Source organism: Oryza brachyantha, chromosome 4, assembly GCF_000231095.2.
Source record: "Oryza brachyantha chromosome 4, ObraRS2, whole genome shotgun sequence".
Classification (NCBI taxonomy): Eukaryota; Viridiplantae; Streptophyta; class Magnoliopsida; order Poales; family Poaceae; genus Oryza; species Oryza brachyantha.
The window spans coordinates 11,411,532-11,434,587 of NC_023166.2; the positions used below are offsets into that span (position 1 = coordinate 11,411,532).

General features: G+C 48.3%; 5 protein-coding genes and 1 long non-coding RNA gene across 9 annotated transcripts; 4 read left to right on the forward strand and 2 right to left on the reverse strand.

Annotated features, from left to right (window-relative positions):
• Positions 1–943: 943 nt before the first annotated feature.
• Positions 944–3,736, forward strand: LOC102720320 (26S proteasome non-ATPase regulatory subunit 11 homolog). Its single transcript, XM_006652262.3, has 2 exons — positions 944–1,097; positions 2,092–3,736. The coding sequence occupies exon 2, from the start codon at positions 2,099–2,101 to the stop codon at positions 3,374–3,376; it is 1,278 nt and encodes a 425-aa protein (XP_006652325.1). The 5' UTR covers positions 944–1,097; positions 2,092–2,098; the 3' UTR covers positions 3,377–3,736.
• A 588-nt stretch (positions 3,737–4,324) lies between these two features.
• On the reverse strand, positions 4,325–5,695 carry LOC107304018 (probable methyltransferase At1g29790). Its single transcript, XM_015835986.2, has one exon. The coding sequence runs from the start codon at positions 5,693–5,695 to the stop codon at positions 4,325–4,327; it is 1,371 nt and encodes a 456-aa protein (XP_015691472.2).
• A 1,756-nt stretch (positions 5,696–7,451) lies between these two features.
• LOC102708713 (ferric reduction oxidase 7, chloroplastic-like) lies at positions 7,452–12,243 on the forward strand. The gene is made up of 9 exons (XM_040523389.1): positions 7,452–7,914; positions 8,043–8,139; positions 8,605–8,802; positions 9,190–9,424; positions 9,942–10,269; positions 10,374–10,644; positions 10,749–11,004; positions 11,109–11,568; positions 11,680–12,243. The coding sequence occupies exons 1-9, from the start codon at positions 7,683–7,685 to the stop codon at positions 11,883–11,885; spliced, it is 2,283 nt and encodes a 760-aa protein (XP_040379323.1). The 5' UTR covers positions 7,452–7,682; the 3' UTR covers positions 11,886–12,243.
• Positions 12,244–12,915: 672 nt separating this feature from the next.
• LOC102720871 (PHD finger protein ALFIN-LIKE 4-like) lies at positions 12,916–15,558 on the forward strand. Its single transcript, XM_006652264.3, has 5 exons — positions 12,916–13,242; positions 13,369–13,401; positions 14,069–14,297; positions 15,067–15,184; positions 15,274–15,558. Exons 1-5 carry the CDS (start codon positions 13,131–13,133, stop codon positions 15,538–15,540), a joined length of 759 nt encoding a protein of 252 aa, XP_006652327.1. The 5' UTR covers positions 12,916–13,130; the 3' UTR covers positions 15,541–15,558.
• A 535-nt stretch (positions 15,559–16,093) lies between these two features.
• On the reverse strand, positions 16,094–19,938 carry LOC102720596 (potassium channel KOR2). The gene is made up of 12 exons (XM_006652263.3): positions 19,733–19,938; positions 19,184–19,405; positions 19,007–19,070; positions 18,576–18,915; positions 17,992–18,287; positions 17,835–17,915; positions 17,661–17,759; positions 17,297–17,518; positions 17,003–17,191; positions 16,671–16,746; positions 16,281–16,575; positions 16,094–16,197 (listed from the first exon to the last, which is right to left on the reverse strand). The coding sequence occupies exons 1-12, from the start codon at positions 19,921–19,923 to the stop codon at positions 16,104–16,106; spliced, it is 2,169 nt and encodes a 722-aa protein (XP_006652326.1). The 5' UTR covers positions 19,924–19,938; the 3' UTR covers positions 16,094–16,103.
• On the forward strand, positions 18,125–22,203 carry LOC121054236. Of its 4 annotated transcripts, none has more exons than XR_005811620.1 (5): positions 18,125–18,201; positions 18,334–18,885; positions 19,014–19,470; positions 19,556–20,961; positions 21,081–22,203. It is a non-coding gene; the product is annotated as an uncharacterized LOC121054236 (long non-coding RNA). The 4 variants fall into 4 exon arrangements; XR_005811619.1 differs by having other exon boundaries at positions 18,140–18,241; XR_005811621.1 differs by lacking the exon at positions 18,125–18,201 and having other exon boundaries at positions 18,797–18,885; positions 19,556–19,629; positions 20,100–20,961.
• The last annotated feature ends 853 nt before the right edge of the window (positions 22,204–23,056 follow it).

Here is a 23,056-nt window from a genome sequence, read left to right on the forward strand (position 1 = left end):
ATTTTAGAGCCTTAAGTTGTATTATTTTATCGATGAACGATGATAGAATGAAATCAACCACCACAAAGTTGAAAAAACTATTTTAGCAAAATGTTGAACTTACATGATCTATATAGAAATATTTTTTGAAAAAATATTTAATAGTTTGAAAAACGTCCTCGCAAAGGATGAGAAAAAAGCGAAGAATAATACATGGTAAAGCTAGAAACATCATCATTACTCCCGCAATCTGCAAATACACGCGGTTAGTAAGCATGCTAGTACGTAGTATTTTTGAAAGAGTAATGCTATATATATATAACCCTATTGTATAACTTATATATGGCTAGAAGTATGTAATCATAGATCAATCAAATCAAAGAAGTGACTGTTGATATGTACTGCAGCCAATCAATCTGAGGCCTTGATTAGTTCCCAATTTTTTTTAAAAAATATTACATCAAATTTTTATACACCGAAATAAAGCATTAAATATAGATGAACCAAAAAACTAATTACACAGTTATATTGAGACGAATATTTTAAGGCTAATTAGTACATAATTAGCCTTAAGTGCTACAGTAACCAACATGTGCTAATGACGGATTAATTAGGCTCAAAAAATTTGTCTCGCGGTTTTCAGGCTAGCCGTGAAATTCGTTTTTTCATTCGTGTCCGAAAACCCCTTTCAACATTCGGTCAAATATTTAACATGATACTTTTTCTAAAAGTTTTCTCAATCTAAACACCACCTTAGTCGTAAAACGGTTGTATGCATAGCAATTCTGTTTCTGAAAAGTAACGGGCCCTAAAATATTGTTTTCAGGAAAGCCCAGTCCACGCCGTGACGGGCCATTTCACCGCGGAGAGGCCGAGAGGGGTCCCACCAGCCCGCTCCACTTCGCCTCTCGTCTCCAGCCCCAACCCAACCCCACCCAACTCCCCAAAGCTTGCCTCTCGCTTCGTCGTCCACGCCGCCGAAATCCGCAGAAGCCAACCCCCCGATCCCTCGGTCGCGGAGCTCTCCACCGTCGCCCCTCCCCGCGCCGCCGCCGCCGCCGCCGCAGCCCTTCCTTCCCGTCGGCGTCGGCGTCCTCCCCCACCACGACCGCAAGCTGGTAAGCAACCCGCGCCTTGCCCTCCCTTTCCATTCTCCCCACGCGAACCCCCCAAAAGTGAACTGTAGTCGGGCGGCTACCTCAGATCTCTTCTTCTTCTTCTTCCTCTCCAAGTAAGAAAGCCCCGACGCCGATACCGACACCTCCAGCCAGCAGCAGCGGAGGTGGCCTCTGATTCCCTCCCTGACCTAACAAGCCGATCCCATCGACTACCGCTCGCCGGCTGCGTCGGTCTGTTGCCCCGTCCCGCGAGCAGCTGCGCCGGGGGGGCTCCGCTTCTGCTTCCGCTTCCGCCGCCGGCATCCTCGCTCCGTTGAGCATCCGTACGCAACGTCATGACACTCATCCGTCCGTCCGTCCCTCCCTCCCCACGCCGCCTCGCAGCTCCTCTTTGCCTTAAAACCTTTGCCTCTCTTCTAGATCTGGAAGCTTTTCTTTTCTCCTTGCCATATTCTCGGTGCTTTTTCCGGATTCAATTTTGGGGTTTGAGCTGAGCCGCCGCGCCCCCATGTTAGGGCCATTCATGAGTTCATAGGGATAGGGTTCATCGCCAAATTGGAGAGCCAGGGCGGCCTTTGTTTGCGATGCATTTAGCTTAGCAAGGGTGCTTAGCGATTTCTCTTTTATGCGAATTAATACTGAGGATTGTGGCTTAGATGCGACAACCGGTTTATACATTGTCTGAGAAATATCCTTGGGGCACAGAAGCCCTTGAAAGGTCTCTGCTGATCGCACTTGCATATATTTTGTAGGAGTCCAAAGAAGCCATATATATTGACTGGATCACAAGTTTCTTCCACTTCAAAGTTATTCATGCATGCACATATATTTTCTGTTTATAACATGAAAAAAACGAGTTATAATTAAGGGCCTTCATGCGTGCCAGTTTCCATATTTTGCATTATTTAGTACTATGGGTTGTTTTCACCTTTGTTCTGGCTAGTCCTATTCATTTTGTAACTCTAGTTGTAACTTGTTTTTATTTTACTGACAGAGTGATCATGTCTTCTATGGAATCATCATACCTTCCTGCAACCACTGAGTCAATAGCAAAGGCTCAGGAAGCTAAAGATGCTTCAGAGTCCATTTCAATCCTATACCGTGTGCTACAAGACCCATCTTCCTCTGCGGAGGCTCTGAGAACCAAAGAACTTGCAATTACCAATCTTACCAATTACCTCACTAAAGAGAACCGGGCTGAGGAGCTGCGAAATCTTCTAACCCAGCTTCGGCCTTTTTTCTCACTGATTCCCAAGGCAAAGACTGCAAAAATTGTCCGTGGAATCATCGATGCTGTTGCCAAGATACCTGAAACATCTGATCTTCAGATCTCCCTCTGCAAGGAGATGGTTGAATGGACACGTGCAGAGAAGCGTACATTCCTCAGGCAGCGTGTGGAGGCTAGGCTAGCAGCCCTTCTGTTAGAGAGCCAGGAATACACTGAAGCCCTTACCCTCCTTACTGGTCTTATCAAGGAAGTCAGGAGGCTTGATGACAAGTTGCTTCTTGTGGACATTGACCTTCTGGAGAGTAAACTCCACTTTTCTCTGAGAAACCTGCCAAAGGCCAAAGCTTCGTTGACTGCTGCTAGAACAGCAGCAAATGCCATTTATGTTCCACCAGCACAACAGGGTACCATTGATCTGCAGAGTGGAATCCTTCATGCTGAAGAAAAGGATTACAAGACTGCTTACAGCTACTTTTTCGAAGCATTTGAAGCATTCAGTGCCCTGGAGGATCCAAAGGCCATCTTCAGCTTGAAGTACATGCTCCTGTGCAAGATTATGGTTAATCAGGCTGATGATGTTGCAGGAATAATCTCATCTAAGGCTGGTTTGAAATATCTGGGCCCTGATGTTGATGCTATGAAAGCTGTAGCTGATGCCTACTCAAAGAGATCTCTCAAGTACTTTGAAACTGCCCTTCGTGACTACAAGTCTCAGCTGGAGGAGGACCCTATCGTGCACAGGCATCTTTCATCTCTTTATGATACCCTACTGGAGCAGAATCTATGCAGGCTGATTGAGCCCTACTCGAGGGTGGAGATTGCACATATCGCAGAGATGATTGAGTTGCCAGTTGATCATGTTGAGAAGAAGCTGTCGCAGATGATCCTTGACAAGAAATTTGCAGGAACTCTGGATCAAGGTGCTGGCTGCCTCATTATCTTTGAGGACCCCAAGACCGAGGCGATCTTCCCTGCCACACTTGAAACTATTTCGAATGTCGGCAAGGTCGTGGACAGTCTTTACATGAGGTCGGCCAAGATCATGGCTTGAATGCCAAAATGTCTTGTCTTTACAGTCATGTGCTAGCTTATTTGCCTCTGCTTTCATATTGCTTCAGTTCTGTTGGTCTCCACAGACATTTAATCCTGCATATTGACATTTTACTCTGCATGCTGGTCTCGTAGCTAAAAAAAGGTACTCTGTTTTGAACGCGAACAAATACAATTTGCTGTCTAGTACCTTGAACACAAGCTGCTGCCTAGCTTATATCTGTGTTATGTTAACACCTTTTGACTTTTGTGATGAGTGTTGGATTAGCTTCGTTATGATATTATAATGTTGTTGACATGATTAGTGATGGCTGGCTGCCTTTTCTCTGGAAATTGGAAAGATTAGCATGTTTAGGTCGTGTACGAAAAATGTTGAACTATTCATTCCTGTGTTTCGTTGATGGTATGGTCTTGCAATAGATACATGTAACAACTATCCTTCAGGTCAGTGCTCCACAACACAGTGAGTCGTTTTGTTTTGTTTTTTTGTTTTTTGTTTTGTCCATCAATCGTGTTCACCAATAAGGTTTTTTCGTGAATTAGTCATGTTAACTGGTAGTATCCCTCAATTTCTGAGTAGCTCTAATAAACACTCCTGAAGGTGTTCTTACGTATAACGTGCAGTACAAATTTGCTAGACTATCATTAAATTTCCGAGTATACGGCTGGAATTCACAGTTTGCTGAATTTTTAATGATGGACCTGTAGTTTCATCTAACGCAAAAGGAGACATTTAGAGCTCTGTAACAAATATGCTGAATTATTTTGTCATAAAATATATCTGAAAACAATATGAATCCTTGCCACAGTCTCGGTATGATCTCACCTGGCCTAACAGGTTAATCTCAGTATGATCTCACCTGGCCTAAAAGGTTACACTTCTTTCCTAAACCTCGATGCAGAGGAAGCTTAGAAGCGAACGCATCAACGTCGCCGCCGCCGCCGGCGATCATGTCATGGGCTTCTCGAGCAACGCCGAGACGTACCACTCGTTCCTCTCGGCGCCGAGGTCGAGCTTGCGGCTGGCCTTCCACCGGAGGCGGCGGAAGCCGACGCGGTCCAGGATTGGCACGTAGGTGCCGTTGAGCTGCGGGCCGAGGCAGAAGAAGTGGTCCAGCCAGAAGACGCCGCCTGGGCGGAGCACCCGGTAGACGTCGAAGAGCGCGAACTCGAGCACGCCGCTGGGGACCCAGCCGCTGAGCTGCATCGAGTGCACGATGTCCAGCACGCCGTCGGCGAACGGCAGGCGCTGCATCAGGGTGAGGTGGAGCGGCACGAGGCCCCGCGACGCCACGAACCGGCTGAAGGGCGCGTCCACGTCCAGCGTCGTCGTCACCACGGTGACGTTGCGCTCCCGCATCCGCGCCGCGAACGTGCCCGTGCCGCCGCCGATGTCGAGCCCGACGCGCACCGTGCCGGGCGCCCTGGACGCCAGCACGCCGTCGATGCTGAACCCGGGCCCGCCGTTGTCGGCCAGCCACCGCCGCCGCTCCTTGCCGGCGAGGTCGAAGCAGTCCTTGCACTCGTACGACCCGCCCCTGGCGCGGGCGCGGCCGACGAGGCAGCTGTAGTTCTTGCACGTGTAGGGGGACCAGTTCACCGTGGTGTCCGGCGGGATGGACCAGAGGCTCCCCGGGAGGGGCGCCGGCTCGACGTACCTCGCCGGGGACCTCGGCCTGCACCGCCGGCGAGGCAACGGCTCGCACCCCTTGAGCATGAGCTGCAGCGCCAAGGCGTCGTCGTCAGGGCACTCGCCGGTGGCGTTGTACGTCATGTACTGCGTGAGCTCCTCCTGGAAGTTGCGGCAGGCGAAGCCGAGCCCCGGGTACAGCTCGTCGGTGCCGAGCTTGGCGGAGAACCCGAGCGGCAGCCGGTGCGGCTCGATGGCGAGCCTCAGCTCCCCCGCGGGCTCCTCCGGCCACCCGTTGAAGCCCTCCTCCGCCGGCTTGTCGCCGTGGACGGCGCCGAGCCCCGAGAGCACGGACTCGAGGAGGAGCGACGACGCGTTGCACTGCGCCCGGAGCACCGCGATCTCGTCGCGCGCCGCCGCCAGCGCGGCGCGCGTGGCGTTGAGGTCGCGCAGCAGCGCCGATGAGTCCCACAGGTGGATGCTCGGCGCCGACGCCGGCAGGCGGAGCGACAGCGGCGCGCCGGAGAAGAGGTAGGCGGAGACGAGGTTGGTGGCGATGACGACGAGGAGGATCTTCATCTTAGACCGCGGCGGCGCAGCCCGCGCCGACGGACGGTGCGCGCCGTCCATCGCCGCGTCGAGCTGCTGCTGCTGCTGCGACGTGGAGACCCGGAGCTTGGTCGTGTGCATGGCCACCACCAGGTCCACCACCACCACCCGCTGCGCTCGCGCGGCGAGCTGGCGATCGGCGACATGGCCAAGAAAGAAAACCAATGGCGCCGCCTCGAGATTGGCGCGCTGACTCCGCTCCCCTCTCTACGTTACGCTGGCTTCCCGCCACGGGAAGATGCTAGTGAGTCGCTAGCAAACTCTCTGCGAATTAGGCCAAAATTTGCAATGTTTTAGGCGATTTGGTTTTTTATTTTCGAAAAATGGTAATCACTCGTAACTCATTTGAAACCCGTTCGATTTGTTTGAGCTAATTGGCTGATGAAACTAACACATCTGCTTGGATAAATGAATTAGCGGTGAAGTTTTCAGGTGTGTGTGTGTGTGTGTGGCTCTTTTTGACTTCGGATTTTGCTCGCACATGCGATCGATCGAGCGGTTGCTTTGGGAGGAGAAAAGAGCGAGAGATTTGCAGCGTAAGGCATCATCAGCTTCGTGCTGGCTGGTGCAAGTCAGCGAGAGGACCCATACGTGGGCCTTAGTCCGGCCCATGTACTGTATGGGCCGCTACATGGGCTTTACCGAAACAACGCCGCGATCCGTACACCGATCGGAATTAATTAGTTTTTTTATTTTTTATAAAATGTTTATAGAACTATATTTTCTTTTCTAAAATTTACAAATCTAACCCCCTCGTGTCTTCTGAAGGACGCAATATATAAAACACCATCTGGGAAGAACACGATAATTGATGTGGCAAACACCAGGGAGGCCACAGGCGACGGCCGTTGACGCCGGGGTAGGAATTATGCATATTGGCCCGAATACAAAAATGCCGCGTGCGGGCAGCGAGGCATTGCGCCCGAGAGGCAAGGCATTGCGGACAACGAGGCGACCCACATGGACGCGGATTAAGTACACTTGAGGTCTCTCAACTTATCGTTCAGTTTGTTTTTCGTCCTTGAACCGTAAAACTGGATACAACCGGTCCCTGAACTACAAAACGACACAAAAAGATCCCTCTACGATTTTGAAGGTGATTTTAGTTGACTTAGCGCCTATATAAGTCTTCGTCTCACGTAGCATTGACACGACACTTACGACGGACAGACATTGCGCTTGTCCCAGGCCGGCCCATAATTTTCATTGGCCGGAACATGGGCTCCATACAAGGCCGGGTCTCTATAACACCCACAGGATGGCGACACCTGTCACACCTCGTACTGGTCAAGAAAAGACGTGGGGCCCACACAAGAGCTGCGAGCCAGGCCCACCGCCCTCGTCTACCCCTCTCTCTTCCCGGCGGGCCATCACTCCGCTCCGCTCCACCTCACCCGCTGTCGACTGCGGCTGCTGCTCCCGTCGGAGACGTCGGAGCCAGTCCCTTCCCCGTCGATCGCCGAGGGCCACGAGCACACGAGGAACCGCCACCAAGCGCTGCTATCCCCGCCGGCAGCCACCGGAAATTCCCTTGGCCTCAAAAAAAAAACCCACCGTGCCGCTGCGGTTATTTTGGAGATAATACCCATGGCGTCGTCGACTACGCCGTAGCCTTCGATTTCACCGTTCGTGCGGCAAAGATTTCCCTCCTTTTTTACCCTTTCCGCACGACCACACCCTCTCCCCCGTCCTGGTGGTAATCCAGGCCGCTCTTCCTGATTCCTGGGGCCTTCACGAGCACACGTTGGATGTGTGGCTCTCGGCGAGCTCGGCCGCTGCCCGCTGGCCTACTCACCAGAGGCCGCCAACCACCCGGGGAGGAGAAGATGATGCCTCCCGCGCACTCACTCTCGCTCCCCCCCACGCATCCGTCGCCGTCGCCATTGCCAGCGACCGGCGTCGCGTCCAGTACCGCCGCGCGGACCTCGTATCTGGGCCGCATAAAGCGGGAGGCCGGGAGCGCCCCTCGGCTGGCTGGCTGAGGGGACGCCGTGCGTTCCGTAGATTCCCCTACCGCTGCCGCCGCCGCCGCCGCTCTGCTGCTCACACACCCCCTCGCCATCCATCCATGGCGCAAGAACGGGAGCCGCTCCTGGAGAACGGCAATGCCGCCGGTGGGGGAGCCAAGGGCTCGCCGACGGCGCCGCTGCCATCGCTGGCCAAGACCGTGCTCAAGGTCCTCATGTGGGCGGTGTCCCTCACCTGGGCCGCCGCGATCTTCTTCTACCCAACCAAGCCCGCGCAGGCGGCGCTCCAGAATTGGATGGCGGTCACAAAGCACTCCCTGTTCGGCATCACCGGTAGAATTTCGAAGCTTTCCGTCCCTTACTCTCCCCCCTCTCTTCCCTTTCCCCATTTTTTTTCCCTACGGAAGCAATCAGCAAGGGAACATAATTGAAAGAACCTAGCTTGTTCTTGGTTGTTGCAGGGAGTATTTTCCTAGCCTTCAGCGCGCCGATTCTGATCGTTGCGGCTCTCGCATATGTCTACATCTCCGTCTTCCCGAGTGACCATGTCCATGTGGAGTAAGTCTTCTTCTTCTTCTTTTAATCTTCATGTATGTAGCTCTGGGAATTCTTTGGGTGAATCTGCTGTGTAGTACACTTATAGTGTTTCTTTGAGGAACTGTGGGTGTTCAATATTCAGAACTGCAGTCATTTTAGTTTCTGAATTGTGGGGATGGGAGTGTTGGTACAAAATTACTGGATATGGAGATCTGATACTGAAAATTCAGAGAATTTTAAGCAGACATATTTCTCTGAATAATAGCTTTACCATATGCTGATATGCTACAGTTTAAGTTCGTTGCAACTTGCAACATAAAGTGTCATAGGTGTGCCTGTTTGATATGAAAACTATCACTGTGGTTTCAATTCTAACTTCGAAACCCTGAAAATTCAGAAAAATGGCACGGCATACTTCTTATATTGTTGAGTGACCTGATTCACGCCTACAGCTAACTGTTACTTGCCTCGCCTCTTTGGTATCAGGAAGAACAAGCTAAAGTCATTGTGTTTTCGTCTCTGGACTTTCCCTGTTCTTGTGGATGGCCCTTTCGGGGTTGTTTCAGCGGTAGAATTCATCGGAATTGTCCTATTTATCACCTATGTTGTCTACTCGATGACCTATTACGCTTTGGAGAGCGTGAGCCTCATCTCAAAATTTGACATGACTTCGCTTACTCACAGGTATGCTGTAAATACTGTGATATGAAGTATAAATATCCTCTGTGTTACTAGTAGATACTTCCTCTGTCCCAATATAAATGCATTTCAAGCACTGTATATGCAAATTAGTCACAAGACAAAATGACTTAAATACCCCTCATTAAATAAAAAGATGGTATAGAGTGGGAGAGGTAAGGGAAAAATGGATATAAATTTAAATATGAGGTAATTGAATTTGAATTTGAATTCCAGATATGTAATTATTATGGGACAGAGGTAGTAGTTACAGCAAATATTGATTTAAAATGTGCAATTTATGCTGCTTTGATGGCTGAAAGATATACTCTTAAAACACATCAATTTTACATGATCTCAACACAGTTCTAACATTCTGTAAGCTTTTCGCAGTGAGCTGCTCTTGTACATTATCGGCATCCGTTTCGGATCAGTGGGGTTGTTTTGCATGGCCTTCCTGTTCCTCCCTGTCTCGAGGGGTTCAGTTCTTCTCCGGCTTATCGATATTCCATTCGAGCATGCTACTAGATACCACGTTTGGCTCGGCCATCTTACGATGATTCTCTTTACATTACATGGCCTGTGTTATGTGATCGCATGGTCTTTCGAGGGGAATCTACTTAAAGAAGTAAGTAGAGAATGATATAGAATCATTCAGACGAACGATTTGCTATGGCCAATGTCCTGTGTATTTATTGTCCATCTTGTTAAGTGAGTAAGGAAGAGATAAATCACACTCCACTGAATATACTGATTGATAATACTATTAGTAGCTAGCAAGGGACATGGATATTGGATGTAAAAAAACAAAGACAGCCTGTTATTACAAAATCTACAAGTGTCACCTACTGTCTCAAATGCTAGAAAATGGGAATGGTCTTTTTAATTAACACAGAGGTGGATACTCGCACGTCTCTTGCATGCCACCTAAATTTATATTTGTTGTTTTTGTTATAACCTGTAGAAACTAAATCTGAACTTGTATGTTTATGGAGTGATATATCTCATATTAATTTATATTGTTAAACTTTTTATATATTTTTTATGAACATGTAAGAAATGGGTGGATGTCGACCTACGTACTTCAAAAAGAAAATTTCCAATTAAAAATCTGTTGAAACTTACTATTTATTTCGTCTTGTTAGATGGCTGAATGGAAAGAAATCGGGGTGGCAAACTTGCCCGGTGTGATCAGCTTGGCAGCCGGCCTGCTAATGTGGGTGACGTCACTCCACCTGGTGAGGAAGAGGTTCTTCGAGCTCTTCTTTTACACCCACCAGCTCTACGTGATCTTCGTCGTGTTCCTGGCGTTCCACGTCGGCGACTTCGCCTTCAGCATTGCAGCAGGACCCATCTTCCTCTTCATGCTCGACCGCTTCCTGAGGTTCTGGCAGTCCAGGGCCAAGGTGGACATCATCTCGGCGTCCTGCCGCCCATGCGGAACCGTGGAGCTAGTCTTCTCAAAGCCAGCAAGTAAAGAACTTCTCACCCTGCATTCGTTTTGCTGACCAGTGCTCCATTGCTTAATACCACGGTTGCTTGTAAGTTGTAACACAGTTGTGCCTCTGCCTCTGCAGATCTTAGGTACAATGCTCTCAGCTTCGTCTTCGTTCAGGTGCGCGAGCTGTCGTTCTTGCAGTGGCACCCGTTCAGTGTGTCGTCGAGCCCCATGGATGGGAGGTACCACATGTCGGTCCTGATCAAGGTGCTGGGCTCGTGGACTGAGAGGCTGAGGGGCATCATCACCGATGCCCAGGAGCAGACCAGGAGTGGCTCCGGGTCAGAATCTGGCCGGATAACCGCCTGCGTGGAAGGGCCGTACGGGCATGAATCGCCGTACCACCTGATGTGAGCTTTCGGTTCATCCTAGCATTGGTAATTTTGACACCCATGGTTGATGAATTTCAGCTCAAGAGCTTTGCTTGCTTGCGTTGTGTTTGTATTGTGTTCAGGTACGAGAATCTCATCCTGGTGGCAGGAGGCATCGGCATATCGCCGTTCCTGGCGATTCTGAGCGACATAGTCCACAGGATCGAGGAAGGCAGGCCATGCATGCCCAAGAACGTGCTGGTGCTGTGGTCGGTGAAGAAGTCCAGCGAGCTCTCCCTCCTATCGGCCGTCGACGCGCAGTTCATCAGCTCCTCTGTCTCTGACAAGCTGCATCTCGACATCCAGGCCTTCGTTACCCAAGAATCCCAGCCTCCATTGGTAAGAGCATGCTCCAATTCCATCAGTGATTGGCTGGTTGCTCTCTGGTTTGAGAAATGAGATTAATTTCCTTCAGTGATTCCATGGCATTGACAATTTGGCAGGAGGATGGCATTGTTGGGGACGACCAGAAGGCCACCGGCATGTTCGTCAAGAACGGCACAACCATGTCCGGGCTGGTCGGCACGGGGGACAGTTTCTGGGCGGCCATGTACTTCGCGGCGTCGACGCTGGGCTTCGTCCTGGCGTACGCGCTGGCGCAGGCGTACTACGTGCCGCGCTTCCACGTGGTTGCGTGGTGGCACCTGGGCCTCGTGTTCGTGCTGTGCATGACCGCCGGCGTGGCGCTCCCGGGCGGCCTCGTCGTCCTCCTGTGGCACCTATCCGAGAAAGGGAAAGCGGAGGACGACAGGTTGGACGCCGGCGCCGCTGGCACGGCCGCGGCGCGGAACGGCGAGGAGGCCGAGCAGACAACGAACGACGGCGGCGGCGGCGGCGCGGCCGACGGGGTCAGCCTCGCGGCGATGAAGACGACGCGGTACGGGTGCCGGCCACAGTTCGAAGGTACGCGCGGCGCCAGCGCCACGTCCCACTCACTCACGCGCGCCGACGCGCGGCGGAACCAGCTAGCCGGCGTGCTAACTCGTGCGTTTGCCTTGTTTGTTTCCCGTTCAGCGGAGTTCGCGGCGTTCGCGGAGGTGGCCTCCGTCGCCCGGGGCGGCGCCGGCGCGGGGGACGTGGGCGTGCTGGTGTGCGGGCCGCCGGGGCTGCAGACCAGCGTGGCGCGGGAGTGCAGGTCGCAGAACCTCGGCCGCCATGGCGGGAGGCGCCGGCGCGCCGCCGCCGTCTTCCATTTCAACAGCCACAGCTTCGACCTCTAGACTATACTAGCAGCCGTGACGAGCACATGCATGCGACGCACCACACCGTTATTAACTGTAAATCTGCACACCACACGTACGACACGTCGTCAGCACTCAGCACGAACTGTAAATCTGTAAAGACTGAACGTCCTGCATGCTCCATGGGATGCGTATATTGCTGTTTGTACGTATAGCGTAGGGCGTAGCCGCGTAGGCGATCACGTTTTGTCATCGGCGTGCGTGTATTCTGCACATGCATGGATGTAAAGACATTATGTTATCTATACTTGTACCTAATGTCCATCCATAATGTCGGTGAAAGTAAATCTGCCACCATAGTTCTTTTATAAATGAGCATTTAATATTTTTTTTGATGTTATGAAATAATTTATTAATGGATATTTCATAATATATTAGCGTAGCAAAACTTTGATATTTTGTTATTTATCGAAAATGATCCATCCGCCGATTGAGTCGTTTTTGCATGGTTTTAATAGCTAGGGAAGTCGTTATATGGTGTTGCGGTTGAGAGATATGAAACAGACCCAACCTAGTTGGGGGACTACAATTAACTTCAATTTTAAGGCTGAATCCAAATTGTTCGATAAATATAAACATAAGTGAAAAGATGATAATGTTACATTTCAGACCATATTTGTTTTTAGTTACTCTTATGACTAAGTTGCCACGTGGATGACACGTTAGCGAACACCGCGCTCAAGACAGCCGATTGAGTTATTTTGTATGGTTTTAATTATTAGAGAAGTCATTATTTGGTTTTTGCCGTAGAGGGATGTGAATCGGATCAACCTTATAGTGTGGGGGAGCAAATTGGACTTATGCGATTTAACAACGACGATTGTATTACGGCCCAAAAACTCTCATGGCCAGACAAGCCTAGGGCCTAGGCCCGTTCCAACTACTGGGCCAAATCTTGTCTAAAACAAAGCCGGAAAAAAAAAGAAACCATGGCTTCTCTGACAGGTGGACCCCACATCCCCACCTTTAAAAACTCGGAAGCCCGAACCCCTCTCACGATTCACGAAGATACTCCTCCGTAGTATTTCCGCGAAAACCCTCCTCCCTTTTTCCTCCTCCGACCTCCGCTTCCAATCTCTCCGCCGCCGCCGTCGCCGCCGACTTCCTCCTCCTCCTACTCCGGGTCGGCCGAACCCTAGCCTCGGGGGGCGAGCCCTTCGCCGTCTCCGCTCTGCCGGGGGAGGTTCCCGCGAGCCGTGTTGGTTGGGTTGGTGCGTGAAGAAGATGGACGACGGCTATGGCTCCGTCACGATAGTCCACGACGCGCGCTCGCCCGAGGACGTCTTCCAGGACTTCCGCAGCCGCCGCGCCGGCATCGTCAAGGCGCTCACCACCGGTACTCATTTGTTTTCCCCCTAATCTCTATCAATCTATCTATGTCTCTCCCTGGATTAGTGGATTTGTCTGTGTGTGGGGGAGTTCGTCACTGACGGCTGCTTTTGTTGTTTTGTTGTTTTCGCAGATGTGGAGAAGTTTTACGAGCTCTGCGACCCTGGTATGTCTTCGCTGTTGCTTTTGAAATAGCTTCCTTAGTTCCTTTTGGTTGGGGACTGTGGTATTTGATTGGTCCCGTGGTGCTTCCATGTAGTAGTTGCTAGCCGTCTTGTTGTTTTAGTATCGGTAGATTCGACGTGTCGTTAGTAGCTTGTTGCTGTACATCTCTAGATGTCTTGTCTTGAAATCAAAATGTTTCTACCCATTAGATTAATCAAATTGTGAAGTGGTACGAGATGCCTGTTTGGTGATTTGCAGGATGCGACAGTGAGCAAATTTGACTTATGCTTATGTTTGACCTTGATGCGATAGGGGGAAAATATGTGTTGCACCCATCTTTTTGCTTATGCCTATACTTATAAGCCAAAATTTGAATTTACAACCTTAAATTTGGAGTTGATTTTGAGAGGGGTTTTTTCACCGAAGTCTATTTTCTAGCTTTGGCTTTTAGATTGCTATATATATATAAGCTATATTCGCAAATTATTTGTTGTTTGCAAATATGTCGATTGGCTGGGGGGATTGGGACTAAAAACCCATGGTCCTCAATTTTTTTTCACCATACTAATTTTTTTATGAGACAAAACAGGCCAGGTGGCCTGACCCTTATCCCAGAGGTGGTTCCAATCCTAATTGTGCTGATGTAACATGTTCCCTTGTTCTGTCAGAGAAGGAGAACTTGTGCCTCTATGGAATGCCTAATGAAACCTGGGAGGTGTCTCTGCCAGCTGATGAAGTTCCTCCTGAACTACCAGAGCCAGCACTGGGGATAAATTTTGCTCGAGATGGAATGGATGAGAAAGATTGGTTGTCCCTGGTAGCTGTCCATAGTGATTCATGGTTACTATCTGTGGCATTTTACTTTGGGGCTCGTTTTGGATTTGATAAAGAAGCCAGGTTTGCACCTAATTCAATTCTTTTTTTCCTGTTGCTCTACACCACCTTTTCTCAAGCTTGCCTTTTTAATACTATCTGTTACTTACCATTATATTATATAATTCTCACTTTGCTTTATACATCACGGATGTGTGTTACTGCAGGCACATACTTATATGTGTCATGGTAGACCTGTGGGGCTAGGTTGAATTGACGCTTGTCATGATTTACGATGTGATAGCTGATCATAATTTTTTTTAATGTTTTGCTCCATTAGCTATCTTAGTTGTCACAAAACTTAGAATTAGTTTGTCACAGTGTTAGCTCTTGCTACACCATTTCACGGATATATATCAACAGCCTATACTATGTTAAATATGTAACTTCCAAAGTAATTGTACGGCCTTCTAACCTTATCTATCGTTTGAGCTATGGTTGATAAGCCATGGAAAAATGAATGAAGTAACAAAACATAATTTATGACTTTATGGGTAAAAAAATTGTATCTATGTTATTAGTTTTTTAAAAGCCAATGTTAGAAAATAAACTATGATGAAATACTCCAAAAACAGCTCTAAAATTAAGTTTCAAAATTTGAATTTTGGTTTTGCCTTGTAAGCTAGCAAATGATAAGAGGCCTACTAAAAAGATCTGTTCTATGGTTTCTCTTTTTTACTTTGCGACTTAGGTAGGAGCATCCAGAGTTCATTTAGTTCTCTAAAATATGTCAGTTGCTGAGGAACTTCCGAACTTGATGATGGTCTTGAGCAGCATTTGAATTTGGGTGCAGAAAACAGCTCTTCGCAATGATTAGTACTCTTCCCACTGTCTTTGAAGTTGTGTCAGGAAGTGTGAAGAAGCAATCAAAAACAGCCAATAACAGTAGCAAAAACAAGGCAGGATCGAAGGTTAGTACACATGTTGAACATTGCATGTCTTTTTCCTTGCCCGCATAGTGAAAAATGCTTCTAATTATCCATTTTCCTTTCTTTTGCAGCCACCGAAGAAGCCCAGTTCTGATAGCAAGCCACCAAAGCAGTACACAAAAGACAACAGCAGTAGAGGAAATGGAGGTCACGAAGATCAAGGTGAAACCAGTTGTGGCGCCTGTGGTGAGGCTTACACAAATGGCGAGTTCTGGATTTGCTGCGACATTTGTGAGACTTGGTTCCATGGCGAGTGTGTCCGAATCACCCCTGCCAAGGCACAGCACATCAAGCATTACAAGTGTCCTAACTGTAGCCACAAGAGGGGCAGAGAATGAGTGTGCAATTCATCTTTCTGATGTGATAATGATAGTAGTCGTAGTTGCCCAGCAAAAAGATAGTAGTGGACTAGTGGTAAAGCCTGAACTGGAGGAATCTCCATTCCTACTGGGCTGCCATCGTTGCGCTGGCCCTGGTTGCACTTGCCCCGTTGTATACGTGTATTAGCTACGTTACATCGTGTGTCACACTGGACATAGTTAGTGCCATAGCACTATAGCAGTATTAGTACTTTAGTAGGCCATCTGCTGCTTCTCTAGTAGGATGGATTGGTTAAGTGTCTGAACTCTGATTAATGAAGTGGCTTGCTAGTCGATGCCTGTATGGTAATGTCTCCATTTCTTGCCATGCGTTGTTTCTAGGTTGTTGGTGTGAAGCATGTGTTCATTGGAGACTATCTATTGAGCCATTGCTGTTTGCTCAAGCATGGTAATGCCATTCGTTCTTACCGGCTTATTTGAAGATAAGCAGTTTTGAGATGATCTTGCAATATTTTTTTCTCGTTGCCTCAAGGAATATTTCACTTCCAACAGTTTTCACATGAATACATTTTCCTTTGTCATCAATTTGCTGCAACACTTCTAACTTGCTCCAGAATCCTGACCAGTGGTTTGCTGCTGCACCTTCTCCCTTCGTCAAGCGGTGTGTTCCCCCACCTGCACAACATTTTGTTGCATCAAACAATCGTGAAGAAGCAGAGACAGGTAATATCATCTGAAACTTTTGTGAATGATCTTACCTGTCTTTGGCATGAATGTCTGCTCCAGATTCTACCAGCGTGCTGGCAACAAGGTGAAGGCCCTCCGCCGTGGCTATGTGAAGCGGCGTCCTCTGATCATAGTTCCTGCAGTTCGGGCTGATCCCGAATTTGAGCAGCTCCTTCAGCAGATTGATCCTGCCGTCTCTGACCACTCTGCAGAGGTAGCCCCCAGTGTCCTCCAGGTTCAGAGTTGCACCGTGCTCCACGAGAAGCGACGTGATCTTGTCATGGCCTGATTTCACTGCCTGCAGCAGTGGTGAGTTTCCAAACCTGTCTGCATTTTCAGATGTGTTGATTCGTCATTAGAGATACATGTGGAAGTGCTTTTGTTTTGTTTCCTCTTTTCACTCTGAAGTGTTTCTGTCATACCTATGCTGTTGACATTCGCTCCTCGTTGGATGAGGAACCTGACGATATCTTCGTATCCTCTCAGTGCAGCAATATGCTGGAAGGCAAAGGTAAGGGAAAAGGTTGAACAGTTATACTTGGAGCAATTTACATTTTTTTCTTCAGTTGGCTGCAATTTACAGTTTTTTCTTCAGTTGGCTATTGGCAAACAATTTGAATTTATAAGACTATCATACTATGTTTATATTTTTAACTAGAAGAATGCTCAATATTGCATATTTGCATTCGAATGGGATTTTGCAGTAGTGAACTCCTGTTATGTGGCTGATGGTTAGTAAAAAGTATTCACATACCAATGCAGTCCTGCCATCATAATCTGATTTACTCGGATCTGCTCCTGCGCTGATTAAGCTTTTCAGACAAAATATATCTCCATGATAGGCAGCGTTGTTTACTCCAAGGACTAGTTCTGATTCTTGCTTTGCTAGCAGATATGTGATATCTGATTCCAATTGCTTCCCCTTTGACTCAGTTTCTTTCCCCTGTAGAATAAAATGTTTATTACTACACCGTTTGTCAAAGTTGTAAAATATGACGATTTAGGAACACACTTTCAGCATTTCTCCAAAGATAAAATGATGTTGTACCTTTAGTAGATTGCTCAATATCTGACCATTATCCTTGATGTAAATTTGTAATATTCTTGTCAGAGACTGTTTGTCAATTCTTAGAAGGCTGCAGAGCTCACAGACTCTAACAGTATATGGTTGTGGAATGTTGCAAATCACAGCGACATCACCAACTATGTCATATGGCCGAAGTTCTGAGATGATATCTTCAGATCCATCTTCCCCATTGGCCACCTCTTCCTATGACAGTTAGAAAAAAAAACAAGTGAAGGTAAGTCATGCTGATATGATCATATCCCTGTAGTTGGTATTGTCTCTTGATTTATGTAGGTTTGTTTTGTAAACGGATCAAAAGGCATCTTGTTTCAGTGAAAAATAGTACCAGACATCCATGTGCCACAATATAAATTTGATCAACCACAGTGCCTTGTTCTAAGATAACTTCCCCTGGGAGGAAGAACTCTTCATGCAGTTTCACTACCTGAAACAATAAACAGACTTAAATGGATTCTCTACTTGGATTGCAGAAACATATGAATCCACACTTTTTTCTTACAATTTGGCTTAGGAAATCATCTGAGCACCCTCTGAACAGGCCAACTCTTGAAACCATGTCCAGGTACAGTGTCTGTGACATCTGCCAAATCATACAGAATAAATTCAACATGAATCACTCTGCACATACATGTTTCTGGTCTGAAAGAAGCTGTCACCTTCGATCGAACTGCGACCGGGATGTCATCGACGACTCGATCTCTCGTGTAGCTGCTCTCATACTGCAGCATCAGGTGAGCCTTCACCTGAGACCTGATGTCGCTGCCCAGCCTGTTCCTGTTCATGTACCTGATGAGGTCAGTCATCCTGTCCCTGAACCGCTCGGTCTTCGATCCCTTCACGATGAGCGCCGTCATGTTGCCGATCAGGTACGCGCTGAGGAGGATGCTGAACGAGATGTACACCACGGTGAACGCCATCTCCCTCGTGTTCACCGCATGGATGTCACCATAACCTGCCAAAAAAAATAGAGAAAAAATCTCATTTTGATTCATGTGCAGGGTGATCAAGAGCTGGAGTCTTGCGGGTCATGAGAGGGGAAAAGATATCATTTTGATTCATGTGCAGGATTGCAGGGTGATTGAGAACTCTAGAAAAGAAAAATGAACGAAACAACTAAAAATAATTTATGGATAAAACTTATTTACTTGTACTGTTAGATATGAATGAAAACCACCAAAATCAACGCTGAAGTTGATGAGCCAATATAAGCAGACTTTTTTTTTTCTTGAAGTTGACATACCAACAGTTGCCATGGTGACAATGGCGAGGTAGAGCGAGGTGATGTAGCGGGTGAGCAGGTCGATCTCCCTGAAGTTGATGTACCTGGCGTCGCCGAGGGTGAGGCTGCCGATCCAGGTGCCCTCCTCGCGCGCCGGCGGCAGCGTGGTGGCGAGGTAGTAGAAGACGCAGGCGGCGGTGTGGGTGCAGTAGAGCTCGACGGTGATGAGCTTCACGATCCTGGTGAAGAGGTAGCTGACCCGGATGTCCTTCTCCACCTTCTTGAAGAAGGCCATGATCTTCCTCGCCCTGTACAGCCTCAGCCACACCAGGTACCTCACCACCTCCATCCTCCCCGTCACCTGTTGCATTGCCACCATGATTGTTGAAGCTCTCAGCCATGGCGGATCATGACATGTTCTCGCCTTCTCGTGTATCTGTCTCAAATGCTACCTTGTAGATGGCGTCCCAGGGGAAGCAGCCGAGCACGTCGAGAGCGAAGCTGCCTTTGATGTAGCTGAGAGAAAAAAAAACACAGTCCTGATCAACGGTGATCTCTGCCTGCTACATCTTTGATCGGTTCTTGGTATCATTTCGTTTTTGGTGTTTGAGCTGAGCTGTTGTTCTCACCGGAGCGCGATCAGGCGCTTGTCGTAGACCATCCTGTAGGTGTGGGAGTCCCGGTAGGCGAGGAAGAAGTGGACGGCGACGTCGGCGAGGAAGACGAGCTGGACGCACTCGAGGTCCAGCAGCTGCTCGGGGAGGCCACGGAAGAAGCTGAACTCGAAGGGTGTGAAGAAGGTGGAGTAGATGGACCACAAGAACATCATGTTCGCCCAGATCCTGTACCACCTGCAGAAATTCACCAAGCAGGCAGACTGATCAGCAAACAAACACTGAAAACTATCACCAAGCAGGTCTGCACTGCATGATCACTGCAGCAGCATCCTTAACAAAAGTTCAGCATCCTGTCTCAATCAGAATCGTCTCTTTCCCATGCAGGAGTTCTCTAATTGGCTACCCATGGACATCTCACGTGAAGTTCACTGCTCTTGCATGCAATGGTAGCTAACTAGGTGAGTCTTCTCTGATGAAACCAGACAGACTGTTTGATATATCCAGCTTGAGAGCTTAATTAAGCTCTGAGCTGATGATGAGAGATCAAAACCTTTCGCTTACCTGCCATTCGGGTGTATGACAAGGCTGTCATAGAGATCCTTTGGTAGCCTCAAGGCGCTGCTGCCATGCCAGCTGCTGCTTCTCCTTGACTTGAGCTCCCTTGCAAACAGTGAGAGCCTGCTCCCCACAGAGCCATGCAAGGTGTCATCTATCTCGTTCAGCTCATACTCTTCAGCCATCTCCCTGTCCATGGCGCCTCCCCAACCCCTAGCTCTCTCTTTCGGCTCCTCTCTCTCTCTCTCCTTTACCAGTGTCACATTCCTCTATATATGCACTGCAAATTTTCAATGCAAAGAAACGAACAGGATGGTGCATACGTATATGTGAGTATACATCTTAGCATGTGGCCTGCCACTTTCTGTTGCAGAAGAGCAAGAGAGAAGCAATTGTGCGCCTGCACAAATGGCACCACCGGTATTGAGGCTCAACTGGGTTCAATTCTAGTTACAAATGCTGTTGTCATCAACCCCATCTCGTCCCCTGATTAAATGCTTAAAGAACTACTTGCAGTGCATGGCTCATGTTGGCATAGTGATGGCTGGCTGCAGCATGGTGCACTGCTAGTTTGCTACTGTGACTAAAGAAATGGTCTGGTGCTGCTCCTTTTTTGTTCATTGGAGCAAACCAGCAGCTGGCTTTCTTTTTTGCTCCTCCATGCAGTTTTGGACCTTGTTTGCGTCTACGGCTACATGACATGGATGGCCGTTTAAAATTGGCACCTTTTTCTCTGAATGGGGATTTGTGTCTTGCAAGTAGGCAAGTTGCAATGCAGAAAACATCAAATTCTGTTGTGATTTGTGAAATGTAGTGACCTCTGCATGCATCATATCACTGGTTAGCTGCTGCCTCCCTGACCAGAGCTGAAAAATTACTGCTGCATTGCAAGCTTGCAGCTGGCTTCTCACATGCTGCATACTGCATACAAAGCAATTATGCAGTGCAGCCAAGTGGTGGTACTGGTTCTACACATCATAGCTGCAAGGACCAGGTCATTTATAGTAGTCTTATACTCACTTGTACTGGTCAAAGATCCTCAAAGGGATCGACTGAATCCTGTCTGATCAGATTTGGGTTGTTACTCCATGAATGCTTCCCCAGAAGCTTTGAGTACTGTTACATCAAGTACTAGTCTTACCAATCCGATGAAGGTTTTCTTAGACAGTGGAAGCGAAACTTCTGACCTCTTCGCCACTTAAGAATTGCAGCAAACTATCAAATGGAGGTGAAAGGTAAAAGTTGATCATGCCTGGGGATGCTTGTAATTAGGAGCCAAAATTTTCTAGTTTTGAGTTGCTAAGCTTGTTTGGTTTGTACTGACCAAATTTTCATGACTACAATTTGGCTGCAGAAGAATCTACGGTGGACAGTTTGGCTACCTAAATCTTTTAACGTTAAAACGGGGTGCAACTAGATTATGGAGCTTGGCCAACCATATTAGAGCTCTCCAAAATCCAGAAAACTTTTGTCCAACGCAGAGAAATTGCAAGTAAAAACTGGTCAAAACTCAAAAGCAGATCAAAGCTTGGCTCAGAACTGTCCATTCAGGCTTGTCATCTGTCAGGTATCTTGCTAGTGCGCAGCTGCGTGTCATCTTCAGAAGATGGCAAGGTTAGCCTTGCCTTTCACTTGGATTAGCTTTTGCGTTGACGAGGCTAGTATAAAATTTGAAGCTGACTAGAACTCTCTCTTTCAAGGTGTTGGTTTAAACTTAACCTTTAGCTAATGACTCAGCTGATTGGTGTTTACTGAGTGTTAATATACGAGCAGGTTGCCTGTAATGCACAACCACAACTCGAGGCAACTTTACCAAGCAGAACAGTGCTGAATTCAGCTGGAGTTCTCTGAACCTTTTGATCAAGGCTTGCATGCACCGACTGAAAGTTTGAAAATGCATTAATCTAGGACCATTTGGTGTGTCTTTTAAATGTGATCTGCTTAGAATAGCTGCATTATGTTGGAGAGCCGGACAGACGAAGAACATTGGGAGGGAAAAAGCTATTAGAACTAGTGGAGGCAAAATGGATGGCCATGGCCGGTTGTTCCACTAATGAGTGCCAATTGGATTAGACAAATAATACATGCATGATACATTGTTAGTGAGAGGTTTCATGGGGGGTTTAGCTTTACTAAGTTGTGGTTTCGAGCAGGTTAAGTGTTGGGATTAGGACGAAGGTGCAGTAGTAGCTAGTGCATCTGACACTCACTTGAGCTGCTTTGTTCCTTTAATTTCTTTTGTATCATGTGTGGGCATGATATGCTAATGTTTGTGCTTGCACTAGCTCAAACTTATGCGCTAAATAGATTAGTGCATGATGCTTAAGCTCCAAAATGGAGGCTTCTGAACCTCTATTTTGATTAGTGCATGTACTCGGCTACATAATTGTACTATTGCCCCATTGTACCATATTTATTCTCCTGTAATAAATAAGTTGATGGGAGTTTGACATTGCGATTAATTCAAGTATCGCCGTTCCAGGCTGATTTTAGAGGTTTTTAACTATGTGCCAGTAAAAAAGATGTGCTGGCCTCTGTGCCACTAAAAAGTTCGGTCCTTGAACTTTATTGCGCCCTTCAAGCCATTCCGTTCGTATTCCGGTAGGATTTCACCATCTGACAACTCTAATATGTGGGCCCGTGCTAAAAAAATGTCCATCTTACTCTTGCAGTCGCTGGCATAGTGGGCCTCAAACCCCAGCGACGGCGACCATGGCCTCCTCCTCCCTCCTCTCCTCCCCCAAATCTTGCTGCTCCTCCACAAACCGCATCTCCACCCTGCTCCACCTGCGCGTGCTCCTCTCCTCCCGTGTCGCCGCTCACCCTAGGGCTCCACACCGCCACCGCGCCATCGCCTTCGTCCGCCCCGTCCAGGGCCCCATGGAGGCGTCGCGACGGGGAGCAGTCCTCGCGCCGGGAAGCTCATCATCGCGCGCCAGCTCGGCCGCCTCGGCGTCGACATCATCGAGGCGGGGTTCCCGGCCTCCTCCCCCGACGACCTCGACGTGGTGCGCTCCATCGCCATCGAGGTGGGGAACACGTCCGTCGGGGAAGATAGCCACATGCCCGTCATCTGCGGCCTATCGTGATGCAACAAGCGAGACATTGACGTCGCCTGTGAGGCTGTGCGGCATGCGCGGTGGCCGCGCATCCACACATTCATCGCCACCAGCGAGATCCATATGCAGCACAAGCTGAGGAAGATGCCAGAGCAAGCGGTGGCCATTGCGAACTGTGCATGAAACATGTCCATTAAACTTTAGTGATGTGGTGTTGAACGGTTGATCTTGAGGTGACCTGGTGTAGACTTAGCATCAAGTAATGAATTTA